The sequence below is a fragment of the Periplaneta americana genome, chromosome 17 (assembly GCF_040183065.1).
Source record: "Periplaneta americana isolate PAMFEO1 chromosome 17, P.americana_PAMFEO1_priV1, whole genome shotgun sequence".
Lineage (NCBI taxonomy): Eukaryota > Metazoa > Arthropoda > Insecta > Blattodea > Blattidae > Periplaneta > Periplaneta americana.
Window position 1 is genome coordinate 7,066,277 of NC_091133.1, and position 24,457 is coordinate 7,090,733.

A 24,457-nucleotide genomic window follows, 5' to 3' on the forward strand; every position below is an offset into this window, starting at 1 on the left:
TAGAGATATTTTTGAACGTATTGTGATTAATGAAAGACCACTTTCGAATTTCATCACCAGTTACGAGGAAGTTACACTTCATCACCCTTGTAATAGTTTTCCTCACAAGTATTTGATACATTTGTATGCAAGGATGAGGCTTTTTTACACACTGAAATTTATAAATGCAAAATTCAGGGAAACTAATTTAGAAGGAGAGAAATCCGCTAGGAAGGAAATTATTTGGAAGCATATATAGCATGTAATATTATCCAGAGTTGCAAACAACTAACTACTGCTACTACTATTACTACCACCACCTACTGCGAGTACTACAACCACCACCACCACCACCACCACCACTACTATTGTATTAAGTTTTTTGATGACAGTAATTGTTAATAAATTGGCACATGTAGTATAGTGAATGGAAAACTAGAGTACTCTCCTACTGGAGTGAACAATATTTGTTTTCTGAAACTATAATAAGCCTCTCAAACAGTGCTGTAGCTTTGAATGTCGACAAAGGACGTATTAAAGGGTGAACTGGTGAATATGGATTGAGGAGAGAGTACTGGATACTTTCAGAAGGAGAGTAGGTTGTTTTACGACGCTTTATCAACAGTTCAGGTTATTTAGCGTCTGAATGAGATGAAGGTGATAATTCCGGTGAAATGAGTCCGGGGTCCAACACCGAAAGTTACCCAGCATTTGCTCATATTGGGTTGAGGGAAAACCCCGGAAAAAACCTCAGCCAGGTTAATTGCCCCGACCAGGAATCGAACCCGGGCCACCTGGTTTCGCGGCTAGGCATGCTAACCGTTACTCCACAGGTGTCGACCAGAAGGAGAGTACATATTGCAACATCCACAGTGCAAGATCAGGCGGAGGAATGATAATAAAGAGGAACTTGATACTCTAAGCAGTGTGAAAGTAAACAAGAAATTTGTATCTAGTTATTTTCATGTCCAGGGCAAATTACTCACAAATATTGGGAAGAAGATATTCCAGGAAGCAAAACAGCAGATGTTGTGTGAGATCTAGGCATTGTTGCAGCATTCTCCATACCATATTAATTTGTATTTATCTTGTATGTAGAGAAGTTTCCATGGTGTGTTTTCCAGTATGTATGCAATGTTACAGTATAGTTTTTTAAAGAAAATGCAGTCTTGTATATATTTATATTTTCATATGTTAGTGCGATGTATTTTTTGTGTTCTTGTGTAGTGTTTGTTTCTTGTGGTCACAGTATTAATTGTGATAATGTTTCATCTTTTTTATGATGTAGTCTGTTATGTTGAAGTGTATCCATTCTCTTATGCTGTGTATTTGATAATGTAAATTTCTTCATTGTTGGGTCATTTGTATGTTGATTAATTTGTATACCATGCACGTTTGTGTTGTGTTGGATAATTAGATGTGTTGTGGATTCCCCATAAAACTGTCAGCACTTGTTTAATGGAGTATTTCATTTTAATGATGAACATTGAAATTGTAGTACCTATGTATTTTGGTATTAGTACTGTAATTGTGTTTTGGACCAAATATTACGTAGTTATGTGTTATAATAGTTGAAGTAGATAATTACTGTTACACATCAACCCCTTGTACCACAAAGAAAAGTAATTTTATCCCTTTCACACATTAAGTTAGGATTAATGAAGAATTTTTTTTAAGGGATGAATCATGAAACATTAGAATTTAAACATTCAGAACAAATTTCCTGCTATTAGTGACTCGAATATAAAAGAGGGAGTTTTCAATGGACTACAAGTTACAGAAATAATGGAAAACCACTTCGAATCTTTGTTGGAAGAAAATGAGAAAGTCGCCTGAATTGCATTCAAGGAGGTTGTATTAAGTTTTCTGGGTAACCATAGATGTGGGAACTATGAAGAACTAGAGCAAAAGTTTATTGTTCGCGTATGAAACTATGGGTTGTAACATATGCCTGAAAATTCACTTCCTTCACATCCAACTTGACTTTTTCCCCGAGAATTGTGACGACTTCAGTGATGAGCATGATGAGCGCTTTCATCAAGAAATTTCAACTACGGAGAAAAAGAAAATACAAGGACAGTGGAGTACCAATATGCTAGCAGACTATTGTTAATCTTTATCTCGTGATTTACTTCATGTCCAGTATAAAAGAAAATGCATAAAAAGAAAGCTGTAATCTTCTGAACAGTGAATATTTTACCTTATTGTCATTATATAAAGCAGTATTTTGAATAGATATAAATTCGAAACTTTCTCAAAAATCGTTAACCAACAAAGTTTTTTATTGTCATTTCCATATTCAGGAGGCTCAAATTATATAAAAAACAGGTATCACATCCCCAGCGCAAAAAAAAAGTTAAAATTTGTTCGCAGTGTTATTAAGCCCACTTTGTGCACCCAGGTAGTCAGGCCTACAATTCTGCAGTGCTTGGGAAAAGTGCCATAAGTCAGTTTCCACAAACATTTTTTAAATAATTTATTGACATTATTACTGTAAATTGTGTTTTGGACTAAATATTACGTAGTTATATGTAATAGTTGAGGTAGATAATTATTAGGCCCCACTTTGTATATCTAGGTATGTAGTTAGGCCTACAATTAGTACTTCAGATACTGGTATACAGCGAACACACATTTTTTAATTGCTACAAGTTACCCGAATTCTTGTTTATTTATTAAATATTTCCCTGGTGTATGTATTTTAGAACATATTATGATCCAAGACGAAATCCAATGGATATTATGATACAGAATAAAACGGTAAGCACTTCGCTAACAGTATATTATTTTATTTCAATCATGAACACTGGAATTTTATATGTAATTTTAAAAGAAAAAGTAAATTTTCATTAGACGTATATTATAAGACACAAATATCGCTATAGAACAAAGGACTACAACAGTTAATACAAAATTTCATATGAAAGTTTAACCACAGTGATTTAACATGTCTGAACAGCTGATCGTTAATCTCAGCTGTTAGCTCTGCCAATACTAGCGACATAGTTGGATTCATTGAGAACGAGACCTCGCTGAGCTTGATTTTAGTACCAACAATATCAAAGGTCCCGACAAGAGTTTTCGCTACTTTATGTTCTCTATTCTGTGGCCAGAATGTGTGCATACATGCCTTTTGAGAGGACCCGGGTATGCAAAACACATTCCACAAACATTGCATTTGAATGGCTTCTCGCCAGAATGTGTACGTATATGCACTTTGAGAGTACTTGAACTTACAAAACATTTCTCACAAACACCGCATTTGAATGGCTTCTCACCAGAATGTGTACGTACATGTGCTTTCAGAGAACCGGAGTGTGCAAAACACCTCTGACAATCATCACATTTGAATGGCTTCTCACCAGAATGTATCCGTATATGCACTTTAAGAGAACCTTGATGTGCGAAACACATCCTACAAAAATTGCATTTGAATGGCTTCTCGCCAGAATGTATACGTACATGCAGTTTGAGATCACTTGCTTGTGAAAAACATTTTTCACATACATCGCATTTGAACGGTTTCTCGCCAGAATGTGCACGTACATGTGTTGTTAGTGCACTAGATCGAGCGAAACATTTCTCACAAAGATGGCATTTAAATGGCTTCTCGCCAGAATGTATACGGCTGTGCGTTGCAAGTGCAGCTGGATGTGCAAAATCTCTGCCACAAGTATCGCATTTCAATGGCTTCTCGCCAGAATGAGTTCTAGCATGCACTTTAAGATAAACTTGACGTACAAAACGTTTCTGACAAATTTCACATTTATATGGCTTCTTGCCGGAATGAGTAAGTGCATGCATCTTGAGATACTCCGAGCGTCCAAAACATTTCCCACAATCACTGCATTTGAATGGTTTCTCGCCTGTATGCGTACGTATATGACATTTGAGATGTTCTAATCGTCTATATTTATTCCCACAGGTATCACATTCAAATCTCCTTTCGGCGGTGTGGGTACGCGAGCGCATTCTCTTGCTTTGGGAAGTCTGTAACATCTTTCTTCTAAAGGACTGATTGCAGAGCTGCAGTTGAGGTGCACTATCTGTGACAGGATTGTCCGAGAGACCATTTTCAGTTCTTGTGTGGTTCTCCTGTGGCACTCTACTTCCCTTAGTGTTCAAAGAGCTGTAAGCAAAAGATCCATTTAGTGGAAGTTACGATCATCACTACAAGAAAGGCTATCAACATCGCCACTAAAGTCGTGAACTGTTGTAAAATACTAAACTATGAAAAAAGTAGGGATTGTGCATGAAAGATCAGATTAGTAATATTTGACAGCTCCGATGTCAGAAGTGAGAATCGCGGATTAAAGCGAAATATAGACATGTGAAAGTACTTAGAGAGGCAGGCATGTGATAGGACGAAGCTAAGAAATTTAATGTAAACCATCTCATCAAAATTACATTTATGACTAGCACGAAGAAACTATATATGGCCGGAATACATCGAAGTGCTGTGGGATCTTGATACAGTTCGCCTAAAGGTTAGATGGGAGGCTTCCCTTCCTGGTAACCTCGATTTGAATACTGGTGTGTCCAAGTAGACAAAGACATGTTATCAGTGTTCCAAAATTGCTCGTTTAATGGGAATAAAATATTACCTTTTATGCTTTAAAATAGGCAGTAAAAATCTAAAAACTATACAGGAAAAATGCTCTGAAATCTGAAAATTTGTAGAAAAAACCAGGTTCATGTAAGATTACCGAAATTGATACGAACACACAAAAGACATACGGGAAATTAAATGACGGTAATGTTGGATAAATAGCTGAAAAAATATCCAACACCCTAAAATTATGACAAAAAATAAGTATTCTATTTTTTTTAACAATACAATGACAATGAACAATAAATGGCATTACAATAAATCATTACCAGTAATATTCTATCAACATTGCAACACTCAAATTTGTGCCACTTGTTCGACGAGATAAGTTTGTATGCTGAAAATCATTCAACTATACACGGATGATATGTCCACTTCTTTATGTCCACAGTCCAAATGTCTAGTTTCTTTTGTCCTTTACATTAAATTCCATTAATTTATACGTCTAGTTATTTGAAGTCCACTACATTACAGGTCCATTTGAAGTGCTGTCCACAGATGGTTTTTCCATAATTTAAAAGATCCACAAATCTAAAATAATAACCAATCAGCCTGCTTTTAATATAATGGAAATAATACAGTGAACCAGATGTACATCATCTTAGAATTTTAATATTACATAATAACTGTAATTGTAGCATATGTTTATTCAATTATAAAAATACCATTAATTTCCTTCATTATCGTTTTCATCATAAGGAAGTTCTTCTGCAATACAGTTTCAATCGATAACTAATGCCTCTAAGATATCTGTCGTCAACGTTTTATATATATACACATGATAATTCCACACCATTTCCTCAATGTGTCTTGAATTTAAAACATAGGATATCTTTATGGAATGACATATTGCCATATGACCTGCCATTAATTGATTTATTAATAACTGGTTGTCCTTCTGCAAGTTTTTGACGAACTTCCACATGTTAGCAAGGTGAGTTACCATACATTTTTTTAAATTTGGAGTGCCAGCCTTCTATTGTATTAATTGTCCTTTGAGTCCCATTCAAGACTAGGTTATAAACATTCCAGACATTCGGAGGAAAGTGAGATGGCACTTCTCGTCTTCTACCTCTGGCAGATATCCCTCTTACGAAGGTCCTTTCTATGTATAACGATATATCTAATACTGATTCTTCTACACCATCAGAAACTTCATCAAATGTATTCACAATATGATCCAGTGGTATAAAAGGTAGAAATTTTAAAGGCATGTTGGGTCCGATAAGTATAGTATCAATCAAATAGTGTAAGTTCTTACAGTCAATTACTTAACAATATTACATGCATTGAACCTTTATGTTATTACATGAAGTAGTATTTACAAATTATGACAAACGTTTTCACCAAAAAATATCGCATCTTCAAGTCACATTAAAAACATATTAACATATAATGAACACTTAGGATATTCCAGTCAAACACTATCGTTAAAAATTAAAAACTGGTATAATAGGCAGTTTGAACAATATGACATTAAAATACGTGTAGTAGGATGATGTTACCAAAATATCGTGGAATATGCCGATAACACTGTATTTAACATAGAAGTGTACATAACGAAGAAAGAAGACATAACAATCTTCAAGTTTTGTAGGTGCAGTTCCCAAAATGATGAAAATATGCTACAATATATAGGACGATCGTGTTGCTGTTTATGGATGTATGGAATTAAAGCCTAGAAAGTTGAGAAGAAGTTGACTTGAGTCCACTGATGCAGCAAAACGACTCGTCCTATATATTGTAGCATATTTTCATCATTTTGGGAACTGCACCTACAAAACTTGAAGATTGTTATGTCTTCTTTCTTCGTTATGTACAATTCTATGTTAATACAGTGTTATTAGCATATTCTACGATATCTTGGTAACATCATCCTGCTACACGTATTTTAATGGCATATTGTTCAAACTGCCTATTATACCAGTTTTTAATTTTTAACGATTGTGTTTAAATGGAATATCTTAAGTGTTCATTTTATGTTAATATGTTTTTAATGTGACCTGAAGATGCCAAATTTATTGGTGAAAACGTTTGTCAAAATTTGTAAATACTACTTCATGTAATAACATAAAGGTTCAATGCATGTAATATTGTTAAGTAACTGACTGTAAGAACTTACACTATTTGATTGATAAAAGGTAGACATTAAGTTTCGAATGCCATTTCTTACTCTCTCATTTTTCCTGTTATTATAAGCAGCCTTTAATCCAAGTTGAACAACATGACGCCAAAAGGTCTGACAGAAGTGGAAAAGACAACCTTCTATTTCTGTTCTGTAAGATGTATTACGGACATTATAATTAATTGTCAGTAAAGTCATTGTATATAATGTAATGGACAAAATTTCTTGTGGACATATTTGTTTGTGGATTAAATGTCTATGGACATTACGTTCAGTGGACAAAACGCTTGTGGACATAACGTGATTATGGACATTCTTTTTCTTTGGACTTGATGAAAAAATGGGCATACTGTAGTGGACCAGTCATCCTGGAACCAATTCAAAATAAACAGAGGTGAAAACATTCTTCAAAGAATCCCATTTCAACTGCAATAAATATCTTCAGAAGCTCACAAAAATTTCCACTTACAAGAATGGCTCACCGTGTATAATGGATTTTCACGATTTTCCCGCATATGACCATTTTGAAATAAGAAACATCCCTATATTTTTCTACATCCGCAAAGACCCTAGTTTTACAGATATGAATTTTTCAAAATCTTGAATCCAAAGCTACAACAGTTAATGAATAAAGTGTTATATGTTGGACATATCACGCAATAAATCTCATCTAGCTCCATACCACGCCGTCAGAATTTTCTTAAATAATAGAAGTTGTGAAAATGACACATCAGATGCATAATATTCATGAATACTCTAGACTAGTCTATGAAGAAATAAGGATATGTAAGCATATCTGAAATTACTTATACTACTAATCATGGTAGTGGAACCAAAACTAGCGCAACTTCTAAATTCTGTGTTCGAACTGGTAGCCCTCAGCTGCTTGACAATTTACCAGTCGATCAAAGAAACCATTTAAGGAATGACTTAACCAGGCTTTAGGAATATCTTGCACTGCTTCCATTATTCGATACTCCAGACCTTCTAAGTTGTTAGTTTTTCCTTGATATACTGATTTCAAATGATCCCAAAAAAAAGAAGTCAAAGGCGACAAATCTGGGGTTTAATCCCTAAATGTGTATTCCTTGTTCATCGACACTCGGCAGATTATGATAATCGTTGAAACGAGTTAATTTTCGACAATCTGCAGTGATTTTTTGTCCTGAATTAGATGTGGCCAATTGCCTGGGTCAGCACTATCAGAAGTGCATATTTCACTAATTGAACCTGCTGCATTAACATTTTCATTAAAAGACGCACCACCAGTGTCACTGTTTATATTATTTTCATCAGATTGATTGTACTCACATTTATTTGTAGAATTGGAGGGTTCTTGAAGGGTCAAATCATCATTTCTCGCAGAATGCTCAGTCACGAGCACTGTTTCATCGAGCTTAATATATTTCAACATTGAACCGTGTAACCGATTCCTCAATTTGCTATGTCGTCGCCTGTTTTTGCTTTTTTAAACAGCCTGATTCCAATTTTCTACCTTTGTCGCGTTACCTCCCGGACATTATAACCAAAACATAACACAGTAATGATGAAAGAGTAATGGAACGGAGAAAAATTCTCTCCGGCGCTGGGATTTGAACCCGGGTTTTCAGCTTTTTGTGCTAACGCTTTATCCACTAAGCCACACCGGATTCCACCCCGGCGTCAGAAGAATCGTCTCAGTTTTAAGTTCCAACTCTTGGGTTCCCTCTAGTGGCCGCCCTCTGCACTACGTCATAGATATCTATGAACCTAGGACCGAAGTCCACACATGTGCTGAGGTGCACTCGTAATGAGTGACTAGTTGGACGGGGTCCGACGGAATAAACGCCGTCTTAAATCACGAAGTGAAAACCCGGGTTCAAATCCCGGCGCCGGAGAGAATTTTTCTCCGTTCCATTACTCTTTCATCGTATGATGACGCAGAATATCTGCATGGAAATATCATATATACTTCGGTACATCATAATAATATATGATATACGTAAATCACTTCGTTATTTAAGACGGCGCTTATTTCGTCGGATCCCGGCCAACTAGTCACTCGTTATGAGTGCACCTCAGCACATGTGTGGACTTCGGTCCTAGGTTCATAGATATCTATGACGTAGTGCAGAGGGCAGCCACTAGAGGGAACCCAAGAGTTGGAACTGAAAACTGAGACGATTCTTCCGACGCCGGGGTGAAATCCAGTGTGGCTTAGTGGATAAAGCGTCAGCACATAAAGGTGAAAACCCGGGTTCAAATCCCAGCGCCGGAGAGAATTTTTCTCCGTTCCATTATTCTTTCATCGTATGATGACGCAGAATATCTGCATGGAAATATCATATGTACTTCGGTACATCATAAAAATATATAACACAGTAAACTTAAAAAAAATTATAAATCTCTTGGGAAATTATAATTGAATAAACAACACTGGAAGTTTACTGTAACAAGAACGAACCTTGTCGGTCAGATGTTAACTGTGATACTGCTTCTTACATAAATGTGGCTCATTAGAATTTATATTGAGTGACGATGAGAGGTAATTTTACATTCATTATTAGGAAACTGAATATTTATAAACTTTATAATTCAAAAAAATATATATTTATCGACGTTATATAACGTGTTTTGAAAATTTCAAATTTAATTTAACAATTTGTGATAATTATTTCAGTTTTATCATTATTTATATTATTCCTAATTGTAGATCGAATGTGCACGTGGAGCTGGAGGAACGAAAATACGAGTTCAAGAAAGGCAATCGAGTGAGAAGGAAGGAATGAATGAATCCATTGTTGCCTGCACTTTGAAAGCTAGACTCTAGTGTCAACAGGGGCGGATGCAAAGGGGGGGGGGATTAAGGGGATATATCCCCTCCCGAAATTTTGAGAAAAATACGAAACAAGAAACAAAAATAATATTAATTTTAATTCGTGAATGTATATAGGAATTAGAGAGCTTTCCACGTAAATTCTCTTTCCTAAAGTGTTAAATTCCAAGAACTGCAGAAAGACAAACACAGCGTTCTTACTTCAAGACAGAGAGTCATGAAGAGTATTTTAGGCTTTTAATTTTCCTTCTCTTCTTAGACTATTTCATTAGTCAGCTCAAGGACAGGTTTTTAAATCGTAAGGGAATCCTAAAATCCATACAAACTTTGCTGCTTAAAAACATAGTGCGAGCATCAGATGAAGATTTAGAAACTGTTGTTGAGACTATAGTAAATCAGTGGCCCAATGGTGTTGATGCATCACCAGAGTCTTTCTTCAATGAATTGAAGATGTGGAGAAGAAATTTCCTTGATCAGAATAATCTTCACCTAATACCTACTGATTTTATATCATCTTTGAACAGGTGCAATGAAATTATTTTTCCCTGCACTCGCAAGGTGCTGAAACTTTTCTGCACGTTGCCTGTAACTACAGCAACACCAGAACGGTCGTTCTCAACATTGCGATATTTGAAGACTTACTTGAGGAGCACGATGGGAGCAGACAGATTAAATGGACTGGCCTTGATGTATATACATAAAAATGTAGAAATAAAACCTCATCAAGTACTGGATGAAATGTCTAAACCTCGTCGCCTTCTTTTGTAAATATCATTCTGTCATTGTTTTTGTATTGCAGTCAATGTAAATGTTAAAATTAAAAAATTATGGTTTATTTAACAACGCTCGCAATTGCCGAGGTTATATCAGCGTCGCTGGTGTACCGGAATTTCTTACCTCAGGACTTCTTTTACATGCCAGTAAATCGACTGATATGAGGCCTGTCGCATTTAAACAAACTTAAATGCCATCGAGCTGGGTTAGGGTGGAATCCGCAATTTCGAGCACAGAAGGCTATACCGACTACGCTACTCAGGCCAACTTGTAATTGTTTGTGACTCGGAAACAAATTGTGAGTATATAAACTTATTTCTCATTACTCCATTTTTACTGTCTCCTCAAATCCCTCCCCGAAAAAAATCCTGCGTCCGCCCCTGAGTGTCAATAATTATTATATTCCATTAAGGATGGAAATAAATACCAACGTGGAAACGGAAAAACAAATAACACAAAATAAAAGGAAACATAGGCACAGTATCTCGATGAAAAAACACATTTTAAATATTCGTAGTCGCGCGGCCATTTCAAGCGTGAGGTCCTAGGCAGCAGCCTATTTAGCCTTTATATAGCGCTGCCTCTGACAATAACAACTAAATGCAAAATATACGGGTAAAATTGAAAACTACAGATACGTTCCCGATATTATAATCATAATTATAAGTATAGTATAATATCTGCAGAATAACAACATTGAATGGATTGAACAAAGCAATTAGACAGACTGCAATAGCAACACAAACAGATGAGTGGTATGGATTCGTAACTTGGTAAGAGTACGATTTGCGAAGTATAAGCAAAAACAGCTGGGAAAGATGAGTAGAAGACTTTGGAATAGAAAGACCACAAAAGAATGCTACAGAAGCAGTGTCAAAGTGGCAGTTTTAGTGATGGTGTTCGTGGTGATGAGTTTAGTAATAGTGGTATTTTAATATAACTAAAATTTTTTTCAATATCAAAATCCCTTAAGTCTTTCATATGAATAACAATCACACACCAGCATATCACACCATCTTTAGGCCCGTAACACACTTGAAGAGTTTTCGCTAGCGAGAAAGAGGTGAAGAGCCTTCCTCCACACACTTGGCGAGTTCTATAACAGATCACACCTCGCTACGATCATCTATGCACTGCCTTCATGCAGAAAGCATTTTTATGATTATAGTAATGATTCGGTGGTGGAAATATTATAGGTTATGTATTTACGTCGTACTTAAATATATAACCTGTAAGTTTATAAATTATGTACGAACGCTACTATGTTGAATCTGAAACTTTAGATGATGAAGAAATGGGAGTTATATGAACATATTTTGTTAATGAAAAGAAAAAGTAGGCCTAAAATTAAAGCCAGAAATATCTGAAAATCACATTATATCTTACGAAAATAAGGGCGAGTTTTGGACACTGGTTTCGATTTGAATGATGATACGTTTAGGCATTATTTCAGGTTGAATGGACCACAGTTTTTTGCCATTCATTATATGATAAAGGATTCTTTGCTACGTTCTGATTAAAATTATGTAAACTGTTAAGACATATAGATACATTATTTCAAATGTTTAATTAATACTATTAAATCTCATCAAAATAAAATATATCCCTATTTATTTTCAGATAATCTGATATTTGTCTCCAGATTTCTTCTTTAAGTTTCGTGTTTTTATAGTTTTCATCCAGTGTATCCTATAAATAGGCCTACAGTTGACACCGTACAAGTTCAATAAGTTTCTGACTGCAATTATCAGCCATCTTGACTCATTTTCAAATAAAAACAATACAATTCATCGCCACCTGTGATATCTTTTTCTACATCCAATCGTCATAAAGAGTATAAGCCTAGCCGTCCACTGGCACCGTGAACGGCCGAATATTTGTTAGGCCGCATACGGCCGAATGCCGGACGACCGGCAGAAGATCTGATCGATCGTCCACTGGAGCCGACACTTCGGCAGTCAATTAACAGTTGTAGTCCTCGTGCTACATGCTTATACTTAATACATACATACATACAGCCACCGGCGTGGCTCAGTCGGTTAAGGCGCTTGCCTGCCAGTCTGAAGTTGCGCTCGAGCGCGGGTTCGATCCTCGCTTGGGCTGATTACCTGGTTGGGCTTTTTCCGAGATTTTCCCCAACCGTAACTTGAATGCCAGGTAATCTATGGCGAATTCTCGGCTTATCTCGCCAAATATCATCTCGCTATCACCAATCTCATCGACACTAAATAACCTCGTAGTTGATACAGCGTCGTTAAATAACCAACTAAAAAGGTACATACATATATACAAATGGCTTTTAAGGAACCCACAGGATCATTGTCGCTATCACATAAGCCCACCATCGGTCCCTATCCTGTGCAAGATTAATCCAGTCTCTATCATCATATCCCACCTCCCTCAAATACAGTGGCGTATACTGGTTGAAGGGTTTGGGCTACGGCTGACCCTATTATTACACAAAATATATCTAACAATTACTTTAATTTTAATTACTATGGTAAAACTAATAATACAAAATTATTACATTATGTTATATTATAAACTTTTTCTTTTGTAATTTCCTTGGGCTACCACTGGTAGCCGGTAGCCCCGGTAGCCCGCAAAATACGCCCCTGCTCAAATCCTTTAATACTCGTATTATTCTCCTATTTACGTCTCGGCCTCCCTAAAGGTCTTTTTCCCTCCGGCCTCCCAACTAACACTCTATATGCATTTCTGAATTCGCCCATACGTTCTACAAGCCCTGCCCATCTCAAACGTCTGGATTTAATGTTCCTAATTACGTCAGGTAAGGAATACTGCGTGCAGTTCTGCGTTGTGTAACTATCTCCATGGGTAAGTTTCATCATTTACACCTACACAATAAACTTCTAGAAGATAGTGCTAAGTTTTTCGATCACTATCGGATGAATGTTGATACAATTCAATATATTTTAATGTAATTCGTCTATCAATCTCAAAATGGTCAAATTTCAAAGAAGTTGTACCACTTGAGAAACATTTGTCAGTGATATTAAAGTAAGTAGTACATGAATAATAATTTGTTAAGCCTCAGAAGTTTTAGTTCACTTGTTTAATGAAAAAAAATACAAGATCTAATTAATTTTTCGGCGTTCATGGCGAAATTTATGGAAACAGCGACCACGTGTTGCTCTGTTCGGCCAAATGAGACCGGAAAATCCCATCTGAATTGGATCCAATCGGCATTCGGCCGTCTTCGACCACAAACGGCCGAATAGGGCGAGTGTAATGGGCGTGCGCCAATACATTCTCTTGTTGTGGGATCATTTGGCCGTGTACGACCGTAAACGGCCGAGTTGTTATTCAGCTGAATTCGGTTCCAGTGGACGGCCAGCCTAAATGTCAAACATCTTTGATAAATGTGTCAAGAAAATTCGCTGAGCTACCGATTCCAGCAAGAAACTCACGCGAGGTTCTTGCCTCAAACGAGAATCTCTTCCAGTGTGTGGACGTCCATTTGAATCCATGTTATTAATTTTTTAATTTTCTCGCAACACATTTCTCGCTGGCGAAAACTCTGCAAGTGTGTTACGGGCCTTATACAGCAGACTCCCACATCAACACTCCCAATCGTCAGCCTTCTCGATCTTGCGTGTCTCCCTATATTAACTCTCTGTTCCTCATTGCCTTCATAAAGTCTTCTTCTTTCCATAATTTCCGTGATCTACCTTTTCTCAGGCGCACTGGTGATTCCCATTAGTAAACAATTTTTGGTCTTCTTTCAAACTAGTTCTTAGTGAATGGCCAAATCAGTCCAAGCCATAATACATTCCAAATTAATGTTGTCTGCGTTAATATTAATGAAGCAATGAAAAAAAGGACAGTGTGAAGACTCGCACACCACACTCACCTGTCGGTCAGAATCTCATTCTCCTCTGCCGTAACTTCCAGTTTCAGCTCGTCCTTTACTGTGTCCAGCTCACACAACTCTTCCTGAAATATAAAGATTAAACAGAACAGAAAAATGACCACGCACCTGTACACTTAAGAGTAAATCTATTTCCATACCATACGCTTACTTTCAAATTTAACTGAGTCCAAGTAGAAATTTCAGTAAGAGAAGAAAATGCAATCAGAATGTTGTTGTTTTCTAATGCCAGACGTTTGACAATAAAGTCATTTGACCTCTTGCACTCCAATATTTTTCAAAGATATTATCATGGTCAGCCACTGAAGCACAGATTGAAAATGGCAAGTTGTAGCAGATTTAAGTGAACACCATATTTTAACGTTTTGGTGGCTACTTCATTCACACACAACCCCCAGAATGTCTGGAGGATCACACCTGCTGTTGGTCGACGGGTCCATTGGACCTAGCTGTTGATCACCAGCTTTCCATCCTTAAGCCACTGAAGGTCGATTGTAGTGCCATAGCAGGTCAGCACTAGGAACAGAAAAGTAGAAAGAGGAAGGAAAGTGAAATGAACCCCTAGGCCTCGAATGCTCTAATGCCGTCGGGGTCGAAGAAAGTAAGAGTTCAGTCAGAGGACTGGATAGGAAAGGGTAAAGAGGGAATTAGGTATTGAATAGAGGAAAATTATACCTAATTCAGTCATTAACTCATCAAGCTGACCAGTGCTAATTGATGAGTAGCCCCTCCCTTTAGTTCAGCTCGTAAAATTATGCTTATTAACAGCTGCACCACAGGAAGGTAGGGATGGGACATTGGGTATTTGTCTAGGTTGGTTCCTTAAAGCCTTCAATGGGAAGGATTAATGGCTCTCACCCCTGTATCCGATAGATATCCTTTTGCAGCCGCAATCAGAATGTGAAAGTTAAAATTTGTTCCATTTTGTGAAAATCCCCATGAGATTGTGGTATATGTCAGCATCGCTCCTCCAGTTGCAATGTGCAGTATGGTTTGGTGAATAATAATTTAATCGATCAATATATTTTCCACGATCGTCTTATGAGATAAAGGTATTTCCAGATTTTGTGAGAATAATTGAAGACTGCCCTCAAAGAACGTTGTACGTCCTATTTCACAACTTCACAGGAGAAAAAAAAATTTTGTTCTTTATGTAATGTTGATCTTGGTTTAAGTCGTTTTGTAAGTAAAACTTAGCATTTCTCCTCCATAGTTACAACAATATTTTACTCCATGTTGAATCTTTCAATCTTTCTGATCAAATTCTCAACACACAGATCAATTTCAGAACACACACACTATTTGACACCACATTTCAACACTTCTCAACAATCGAACGCACCCACACAACAGGCAGCGAAGTTCGAGATGACGCCGAGATCTAGTAGGCTCTGAGGATGGTGTGAAGAAACACCGAAACAGCTGTAAGCCGCACATGCTTACACATTTAACACGAGTAAGATCGCCATTCAATAAATTATAAATATTTTACTGTTAAATGGTATCATGCAGAGATTATGACGAGAAAACGGCAACCTCCGTAGAAGAAAGTTGCATATCACCACAGATTTAGAATGTTGTATATCATATCATAATTTCTGCTGCACGTTTATTTATTGTAAATACATGAATCCTCTACCCTACATACAGTACATTGCTTTATTAGAAATACATAAAGGAAGGAGATCTCTAAACACAGTACACAATACTTAATTTATTATAATGAGAAAGCCATGAGATATTTTACTTATGTAACAAATTCAGAAGAAATGAAACAGAATATGTGTCCTATGTAAGTAAAACGAAATTGTGTTTTATGTTTCACAACACCTTTGCATCCTCTGTTTTAAATATAATACATAATAAACTTCAAACATACTAGTACAATAAGCAAAAAGTCATTCTTCACATCTTATAGATGGTAAGTCCATATAAAACTGCTAGTCCTGTGGTTGCAGATATTGACACATGTCAAGCAAATCTCTTTTTCTCAGGTGTGAGTGGAATCAAAGCAGGATAGAGCTGAGGGAATTGAATTTCTGGTACAGGCAACTTAATTCTTGGCAGATTACCTCTTCATTACAGAGTATTTTACACATGGATGTTGTATATTATGACTTTTTCTGAAGAAGACTGCCTGGGAATCATCTGCCAAAAATGTTATCCACAGAACTCGTGTGATTTTTAATGCAGGATCATGTTTCAATGTTTCATCAATCATAGAAATGTCCACAAAACCTTCCTGATCCATCAATGAATGGTCTCTTCATACATGGCTCTCTTAATGCGTGCTTATACTCACATGGGATCATTACATTCGCCAGAGTAATCTTCGCACAGCCTTTTTTAAAATTACATTTGAGATTGCAAACCGGGCTAAATGGAAACAAATATATATATATAGAGAGAGAGAGAGAGAGAGAGGGAGGGAGGGAAGGAAAGTATGTGTGTGCATGCGTGTGCGTGTATTTAGTAACACTACAATTCGGTATACAACCGGTGGCAGTGATATATAATATACAATAATATTACAATAATTACATATACAGTAAAACCTATGTGAAAGACCACCCCTATTGAGAGACCACTCCTCCAAAAGACCGATTTTTTAAAGAACAGAATTAAAAATCCATAAAACCAATGTAAATCACACCTCTCTCCCCGACCACCGACCAGTGATTGAACAGCCATTTCCTTAATTTTACCCCTTTTAAAAGACCATACTGTATTTTAAAAATTTACAATTTAGTATTTTATTACATTACTATTGCCTAAATAAATTCCAAGAAATTCGTACAGTACTAGAAGTTAAAATGATGTTTGGAAACGTTGTTAAGTGATACCATATTGACGTTGAATGCCCATCTCTGTCCTTAAACCCTTAACGAATGTTGGGGATTGGTACGAAAAAGGTACAATGACCACTTGCAAATGGCCTCCGAGTTATGACAAGGGTTCTTTGCACCGCTATTTAACAGTTTCTTGAAAGGTAAGATTTCTCATACAGTATGACGGTTTTACTTTTCGTTTTGTACATTAAAAATCAAATCGTTACTTGTTAATTACAGTGCAATAATTTATTTTTCTTTCTCCTACCTATTAGAAAAATCTGGTGATCAACTGATGGATGACGAGGATGAAGTCAAGAGAGAATTTCAATCCGAAAAAATGTGACTAGAAGAAGCCTTATGTAATATTGAGTTAATTAAAAAATCGACACCACTGAAAGACTGTATGAATGGAGAACATACAAATGAACTACTTAACACGTTAAAGAATAGTTTTGAAAATGAGATTGTAAAAAGGAAATGTAAAAAAGTTAAGCAGAGTTCAATTCATGGTTTTGTGAATGGGAATAAAAGGAGAAATTTGGAAAAATAACGTAAAATAAGAAATAAAGTTCTGATTTCAAGTTTTTATTATTAGCAATATTTTCCACGTTTTTATTTGATTAACATAGAAACGTTTTAAGCCATTATTTGTGTAAAATAACTCCCCCCTATTGATAGACCACCCCTCTGAAAGATCAGTTTTTCATGGAACCAGCAGTGGTCGTTTAATACAGGTTTTACTGTAATAGAAATATCAATAAAAAATAAAATATACGTAAATTTAATTCTGACTATAAATAAATAAATGCAATAAACCTAGGATTATAAATAAAAACTATGCTATAGTAAACCTAAATTATAAGCCTTCTATTAGACCTAACTATTATCAGCTTAAGTAGTTACAAGTCACCTACATTAATTACACTGGTCAACAAAATTAAACATATTTTTTGTTAAAATATAAAGAATATGTGATTCTTATAGCATTTTTCATGCTGATTTCAGATCTGTTTTCAAAATTGTTCTATCATCCAGGGTTTTTGAGTAATTATATGAAATGTACTTCAGAATTTTCTAGTATTGATGTCTTGTAACACTTTACCTAAAATCATATTTATTTAGCTAAAATGTGTGTGAAATGGATTTTAGGCTATACTTCACTTGAGAAACATCTCTTTTGAGTATGCAGCAGTAGTCTGATAGAATATTTGGGCTCCATTTTTCTTGGTAGCGCCTTTCCATTTCAAAAAAATCCCGATGAAATTGCTCCCCATGTTTGTCGCTTACTACCTGAAGATTTTGAGGAAAAAAAGATAGATGAGAATCCAAGAAGTTGTTTTGAGAGATACACGACACTACATCACGTTATAGTTCTGAATCAGCTTGCTGACAAGTTCTCTGTAATCTTCGGATCTGTGGTTCCTAAAAAGTAACAGTCTGTTGAATGATTCTTAGGTTCCCGGCATATCATTGGAACTGGAAAAGGCATATGACGGTATCCTTTTAGCCAATCAGTTAGGCTAATGGAATTACATGGAGCATAACAGATTTCAAGGGCCCAGTTCCTATCCTCATCTATTTTGCAATCAAAAGAACACTCATAAACTCTTTTAACAAGAGTAGTAAAATTCACCTGTGTGCTTTCAAACTTAATTAACCACAACCTAAAAAAAAAGTTTGTGATTTGCACAGTATTTGAAGGAATGTTTCACTTTATAAGATACTTTTATCACACTTAAAATTAGCATAAAGAAAACACGGGTTATGAAATTTGTTTCGTGATTGTAAGTTCCAACTCAACTCAGAATTAATACCAACTCTCCCAGTTAAGAATAAATCTGACTTCACAAGCAACAGTGATCTATAGTTACAGTTCAATTGTTAAAGCAAGAAAATAAAATATTTGAAATATTTTCTTTGGATTAGCATGTTAAAGACTGTATATAGCAATAAAAATAAATCAATTTTTTTTCTAAAATTACAACAAAAAAATTGTTGGTGGTAGAAAAATTCTGACTTCATTTTCGGAATCCACAGATAACATTACATGAGAAATAGCAGAAATTGTACATTTAACAAAATTAATGTTGACCAGTGTTATCTACGTTAGTATGCTATGGTTAGTGAATGTAAATGTAGTACACTGCTATGCAAATATTAAAGTATTACTTTACAATTGCCTACGTGATTTACAACATTCTGCCCGTACCTCAGTTGGATGGTGTTTTCTTTTTTTATTTCACTGCATGCCCTGATGTTGATGTATAGCTTTTTCTGCTATTCTTCAATCGTTTGCATATACTCTTCTTCCAATTCAGTTGACTAACCTTTCTCTGCCTACTCTTATTCAACGTTAACATTGCACTTGGTGACACACTCAGATTGTTAACATCCACTGGCTTTATTGATATACAACTTTCTTGCACGGGAGGCAACTTTCCACTAAAAAATCTGCCTCATTTGTGTGGAAAATGATTTACTTTCTGGCGTTAATATATACCTTGAACACAGTAATAGCTATCCACGACATAACAAACATTACCCAACTAGCACTCTCAACAGCCATGCAGCTCTTCTATGCCAAGATACTCCCTATACTGTCATATGGACTGGACATCACATGGACCCTGCTAAACTACAATGACCTCAAGGCCATGGAGAACGTCAAAGCAAGGTTCTTAAAAGCAGCACTGGGAATCTCAAAATATGCACCCTCCAGAATGGCGTACGAACTCGCGCGAGAACCCTTCCTGATAGAGGAACTACGAAGCAGACTCATGCTGCCATCTACCGCAGCAGAACTTCGACTACGCACGGTCATGCAAGAGAAGAAGGCGGAAATAGAAAGTGAATTCTATGGAACGGACGCGATGATCAACCGCAACTGGACAGGACCGAACAACAAGTTACGAAGCGCCATAACAAGGCTAGCAGTTCACACGAACTGTGCAGAAGATCAGAGTACCACGAACCTTCCCCCGAATGCGTGTGCAAACTGTGTAACGAAGTGTGTCCAAAATATCATTTTAGTAAATGTGTGAATAGAACGAAGTCACTGATGGAATATAGTAAAGAAAAGTAACTCATACCAAAAGTAAATTGCATGTTTGTGCGCACTTCTTTCTTATTATATATACCTTGAACGACATAACCTTCTCCTATGAAAATCTCAGCATGTCCGAATACTGATATACAACATTCTTTGAGGGAAGGCTTCAATTATCTCCATTAATGGATCAAATACTGGAGAATGCGCGATGAATAATGTATTTCCAGTAAGATGGCGTGCAGTCTCACTTCTGAGGGAAGTAAAGTAATATATATAGATACCCAGGACATTGGATAGGCCATGGTATACCCTTTTCTTCGCCAGCTACATTTTCCGATTTGACTCCATTACAATATTGTTTGTGGAGATGGTTTAAAGACATTGGGTGATGTGGATAAAAGTTGTTTTATCCACGCACATTTCGAGATCCACCTCAAAGGCGACTTGAATATCCAATCTCACTCACTGCATCTCACTTTTATCCAAATTACCCACCATGTATAGTACGGGAATGAACACCAAGGAAGAGTTGGCACAACATATCTGCCAAGCAGCCGAACAGATTTCTGATCTACAATGGAGGATAGCGAATGCAGTTCACACTGGGGCAACTGCGTGTATTGCTGCAGAAAGTGCAGTTTTTCAAAACTGGCTCAGGTGAATAACAACGTGAATGTTCTGCAATGATTTTATAATACACCAAGTATCATTTTCGTCGATAATTTAAATGCTTAAACCACAAAAGCTTCCAAGTTTATGATTAATATTCAGGGGGCTATAGCTTACTCAATTCTAAACGTATGATATATGTTTATACAAACTTTTCTTCATCAAAATGATGTTAGAAATGAGATCCTAGAGTATTGCACGGTGTTCTTTAATCATCCTATAGTGTGCGTAGTTTAAATTCAGAGTACACTGAATAAAGAATAAAATAATTTTACATAGCAAATATTAATGACTTTCTCACATGCTAAATCCCTGAAGGCTCACTGATATAGTAACTGTCTGTAAGAAAAAGAATACTAATATGGAAAGAAGAACAGCCAGGAAACCCTATGGGATCAACATACCTCAGCTTTACACTTTGTCGTAACAAAATTAGTTGACACTGCATTTTCCTCAACTTTAATATCTGATGTGAGATCATAGCTGTGGTCCACACTTTCTGTCTTTATTCCAGCCACGTGGAGATCCAATATATTTCCTTCCTGCAGAAGATAGAGACATAATGAATATGTAAAATATGACAGCTTGTATAGATGTGAGTCCAAGTGTTCCATGTTGAACTGTGGTCCTCATACTGGGTTGATTGCTAATTAAGGCACATGCGAAATAAGTGTAAAGATGATAATGGATCGTAAAATAAGAACAAGAGGTTAACAGCCACATATGATAGAAAAAGGAAATGTTTACACCCAGGTCAGAATCTCAGTGGAGCAGTGGTGATAAGTTACCGAAGTATAAAAAAGCACTGTTCTTTGTCTGTACAATTTTATCTGAATCGAAATATCTCAAGATACATTTACAAAACACATACCAAACACAAGAAGAAAAAAAGTAGTATTACTGACGCTGGTAACGTAAGTATTCTAGTTCATTATGAGTAACTGAATAATTCATCATCCACGACCAAGTCTCTCATTAAGACGCGATCAAAGCCTGGAGATGTGTCAACAGCAATTCTACAAATAGCCAGTACGACTTCCACTTTGTATACGATGAGAAGACAGGAATTATCAAGTACGAGCCTATTGCAATCCAATAACGCATTAGGATAGTTATTCTTGACGGTGTCCTTCCTACGTAGTCTAGAAAAAGTTGTGGAAATGAAATTATAATTCCGAAGTTGCAATATTACATTGCAGTCCTTCATTGCCAAGTATACGATGGTCAGATATACCTCGCTGATCACATTGAAAGTGTGCCATATGGTAAAGAATTTTGAATTGTCTCATAGTTGTATCTCGTCTCATTTCCCTTTCGGGATTAGTGGATTATAATTACTGTAGCTGAATTGTACAAATTTTATTATTTTTTCCAGTTAAAAATATTTTCTTCCAGGGTGCTTAGACCCAGAAGAATTATCTACAGCAGTGTTAGGAAGGAACTGAGTGTAATTGGCAACAGCGTCAATATAACTACCAGAATTTAATTAACGAGAATCAAACTGCGGTTAGTTTAATGTCCTGTGCTACAGACATTTAACATCAGTGAACATGGATTGCATACCTAAAGTTCCTGCTTAGTATTCTCCTATACTCAGAGTAAATATTTCGATGTTTTCATTATGATCCTCTATGTATGCATATATTATGACAGCTGTCTCGGGATTCGAACGTGCGTCCGACAGGGCGCGCGGGAGACGAAACAATGGTCGCTGCGGTGTGGCGTGACGTAAGGGGAACGATGGCACGCTGGGCCGCGGCAGAGAGGGGGAAGTAAAGTAGTTGCGACTGAGGGGAGAAATCCAGAGAAGTCGAGAGGCACCATCCTCTCGGTATCTGTAGAAATTTCGAGCATTGTAGTTTCTGGAAAGTGTGGTTTAACTAATAAATAGAAGACGCAAGTCAGCTGACAGCAGTTGTTGGTATTGGACAGTGAATTCAGCTTGTGACTCAGAGCGCCCAGGAGTCTAGGGTTCGACACGCGAGTGAACTTGAGCAGCGTCCAGGCGGAAGCAACGCAGTTGGAAGACTTGAGTTCGAGTGCAGTGGGCTGTCTCTAGATGTCTTGGGTTCGATATACTGTGAACTGGAGTGAATGAGGTAGAAGAACGAGCAACAGCAACAAACTGTGAACTGACAGTTTTGTTTTTGTAAATAGTGCTTTGTTTTTTATTTTATTGGGTTATTTTACGACGCTGTATCAACATCTCAGGTTATTTAGCGTCTGAATGATATGAAGGTGATAATGCCGGTGAAATGAGTCCGGGGTCCAGCACCTAAACTTACCCAGCATTTGATCTGTTGGGTTGAGGGAAAACCCCGGAAAAAACCTCAACCAGGTAACTTGCCCCGACCGGGATTCGAACCCGGGCCACCTGGTTTCGCAGCCAGTAGTGCTTTGTGAACATTAGTTAAGATTAGCAGTACATTGTTGTTCTCAATAATCCAAGTGAACTGTCATTGTCGTCTGTGAAGTGCAATAACGAATACTGTGTTGCTGTGAGGAGTGGAAATCCCATTGTTGACAGGAGCGTTTAAATTCAATTATAGAAAGTGATTATTGTTGTGAGACTAAAAATTACATTATTGTTTGAAATAAAAGTTACAATATGTACTGCCCAGGACAAATATCATTGTTGGTCTAAAGTTTACCAACTATTATCTCCAAGTAACATCGTCAGTATAGTCTGCAGGAAATATCAGTTGCCTTCAAACCCGACCATTTGTCAGAGTTTCATGTAGCGGACAGTATCGGATATCGAATGTTGACACGGATTGTACTTTCTGCTACTTTCCCCTCCTCACTACCTGCTAGTATACACATGGAGTAATACCATAGAAGACCTATATCACTTAGCAGCATTCATATGTCCTCAGTAATATGTATGTTTGTATGTATTTATAAAAATATGAATGTATGTATATACGCACTTTTGTAAACATAAAGCACATTTATCTGACTTCGTTCCTTTGCCCTCACGGGAGCCGAAATTTGAAGATCAATATCAGTCTTGGAGTCTTGTGCAATGTGTTCTGTATCATAAATATTTAAAATATAACATCCTTTCATAAAAACTTTCATTGTTATAATAGCGAATATATTGTGACAGCGACGTGAGATTCGAACTCACGACCAGCGTCCCGCAAGAAAGCAGACCGCGCGGGCTTCACGGAGCACTGATGGACGGCGCGGCGGAGAGAGGGGAAAGGGCCTACGCGGCGAGGGAGATCGCGCGCGCAGCTGCTTACAGAGTGAAGGGGGAACGGACCTTCCCGACTCTTCCAGAAGCCCGTCGAAGTGGAAAAATCGCGAATTCGAAGTCTCTCGGTTACGTTGCTGTGGTTATAAATTACGGACGCGAAGGAGTGTGTGTGTCATTCATGATTAGTTCAGTCAGTAAGCCAGTGAACAGAGCAAGCCAGTCTTGTGTACCGGAGTTCGACTCAAGTGTGCGTCCGCGACTTTGTCAGCATCCGAAGGCCTGAGTTCGAGTGCAGTGGACCGCAGTTGGAGGGACCTGAGTTCGAGTGCAGTTGACCGCAGTTGGAGGGACCTGAGTTCGAGTACAGTGAACTGTCTCTGAAGGTCTGTGGTTCGAGATACTGTGAACTCGAGTGACTGAGCTAGAAGAACTGTGAACTGAGAACTGATAGTTCTGATTTGTAAATAGTGTTTTGTAAATATTAGTTAAGATTAACAGTTCATTGTTGTTCG

General features: G+C 37.0%; 1 protein-coding gene across 1 annotated transcript in view; it reads right to left on the bottom strand.

Annotated features, from left to right (window-relative positions):
• Window positions 1-2,747: 2,747 nt before the first annotated feature.
• LOC138693349 (zinc finger protein 737-like) overlaps window positions 2,748-24,457 on the bottom strand; it is a 42,458-nt gene continuing 20,748 nt past the window's right edge. Inside the window, exons 3-5 of the mRNA XM_069817266.1 lie at window positions 21,148-21,285; window positions 14,177-14,259; window positions 2,748-4,108 (exon numbers count right to left, since the gene is read on the bottom strand). Coding sequence (XP_069673367.1) covers window positions 3,064-4,108; window positions 14,177-14,259; window positions 21,148-21,285 — 1,266 coding nt within the window. The 3' untranslated portion in view covers window positions 2,748-3,063. The remainder of the gene's footprint in view (window positions 4,109-14,176; window positions 14,260-21,147; window positions 21,286-24,457) is intronic.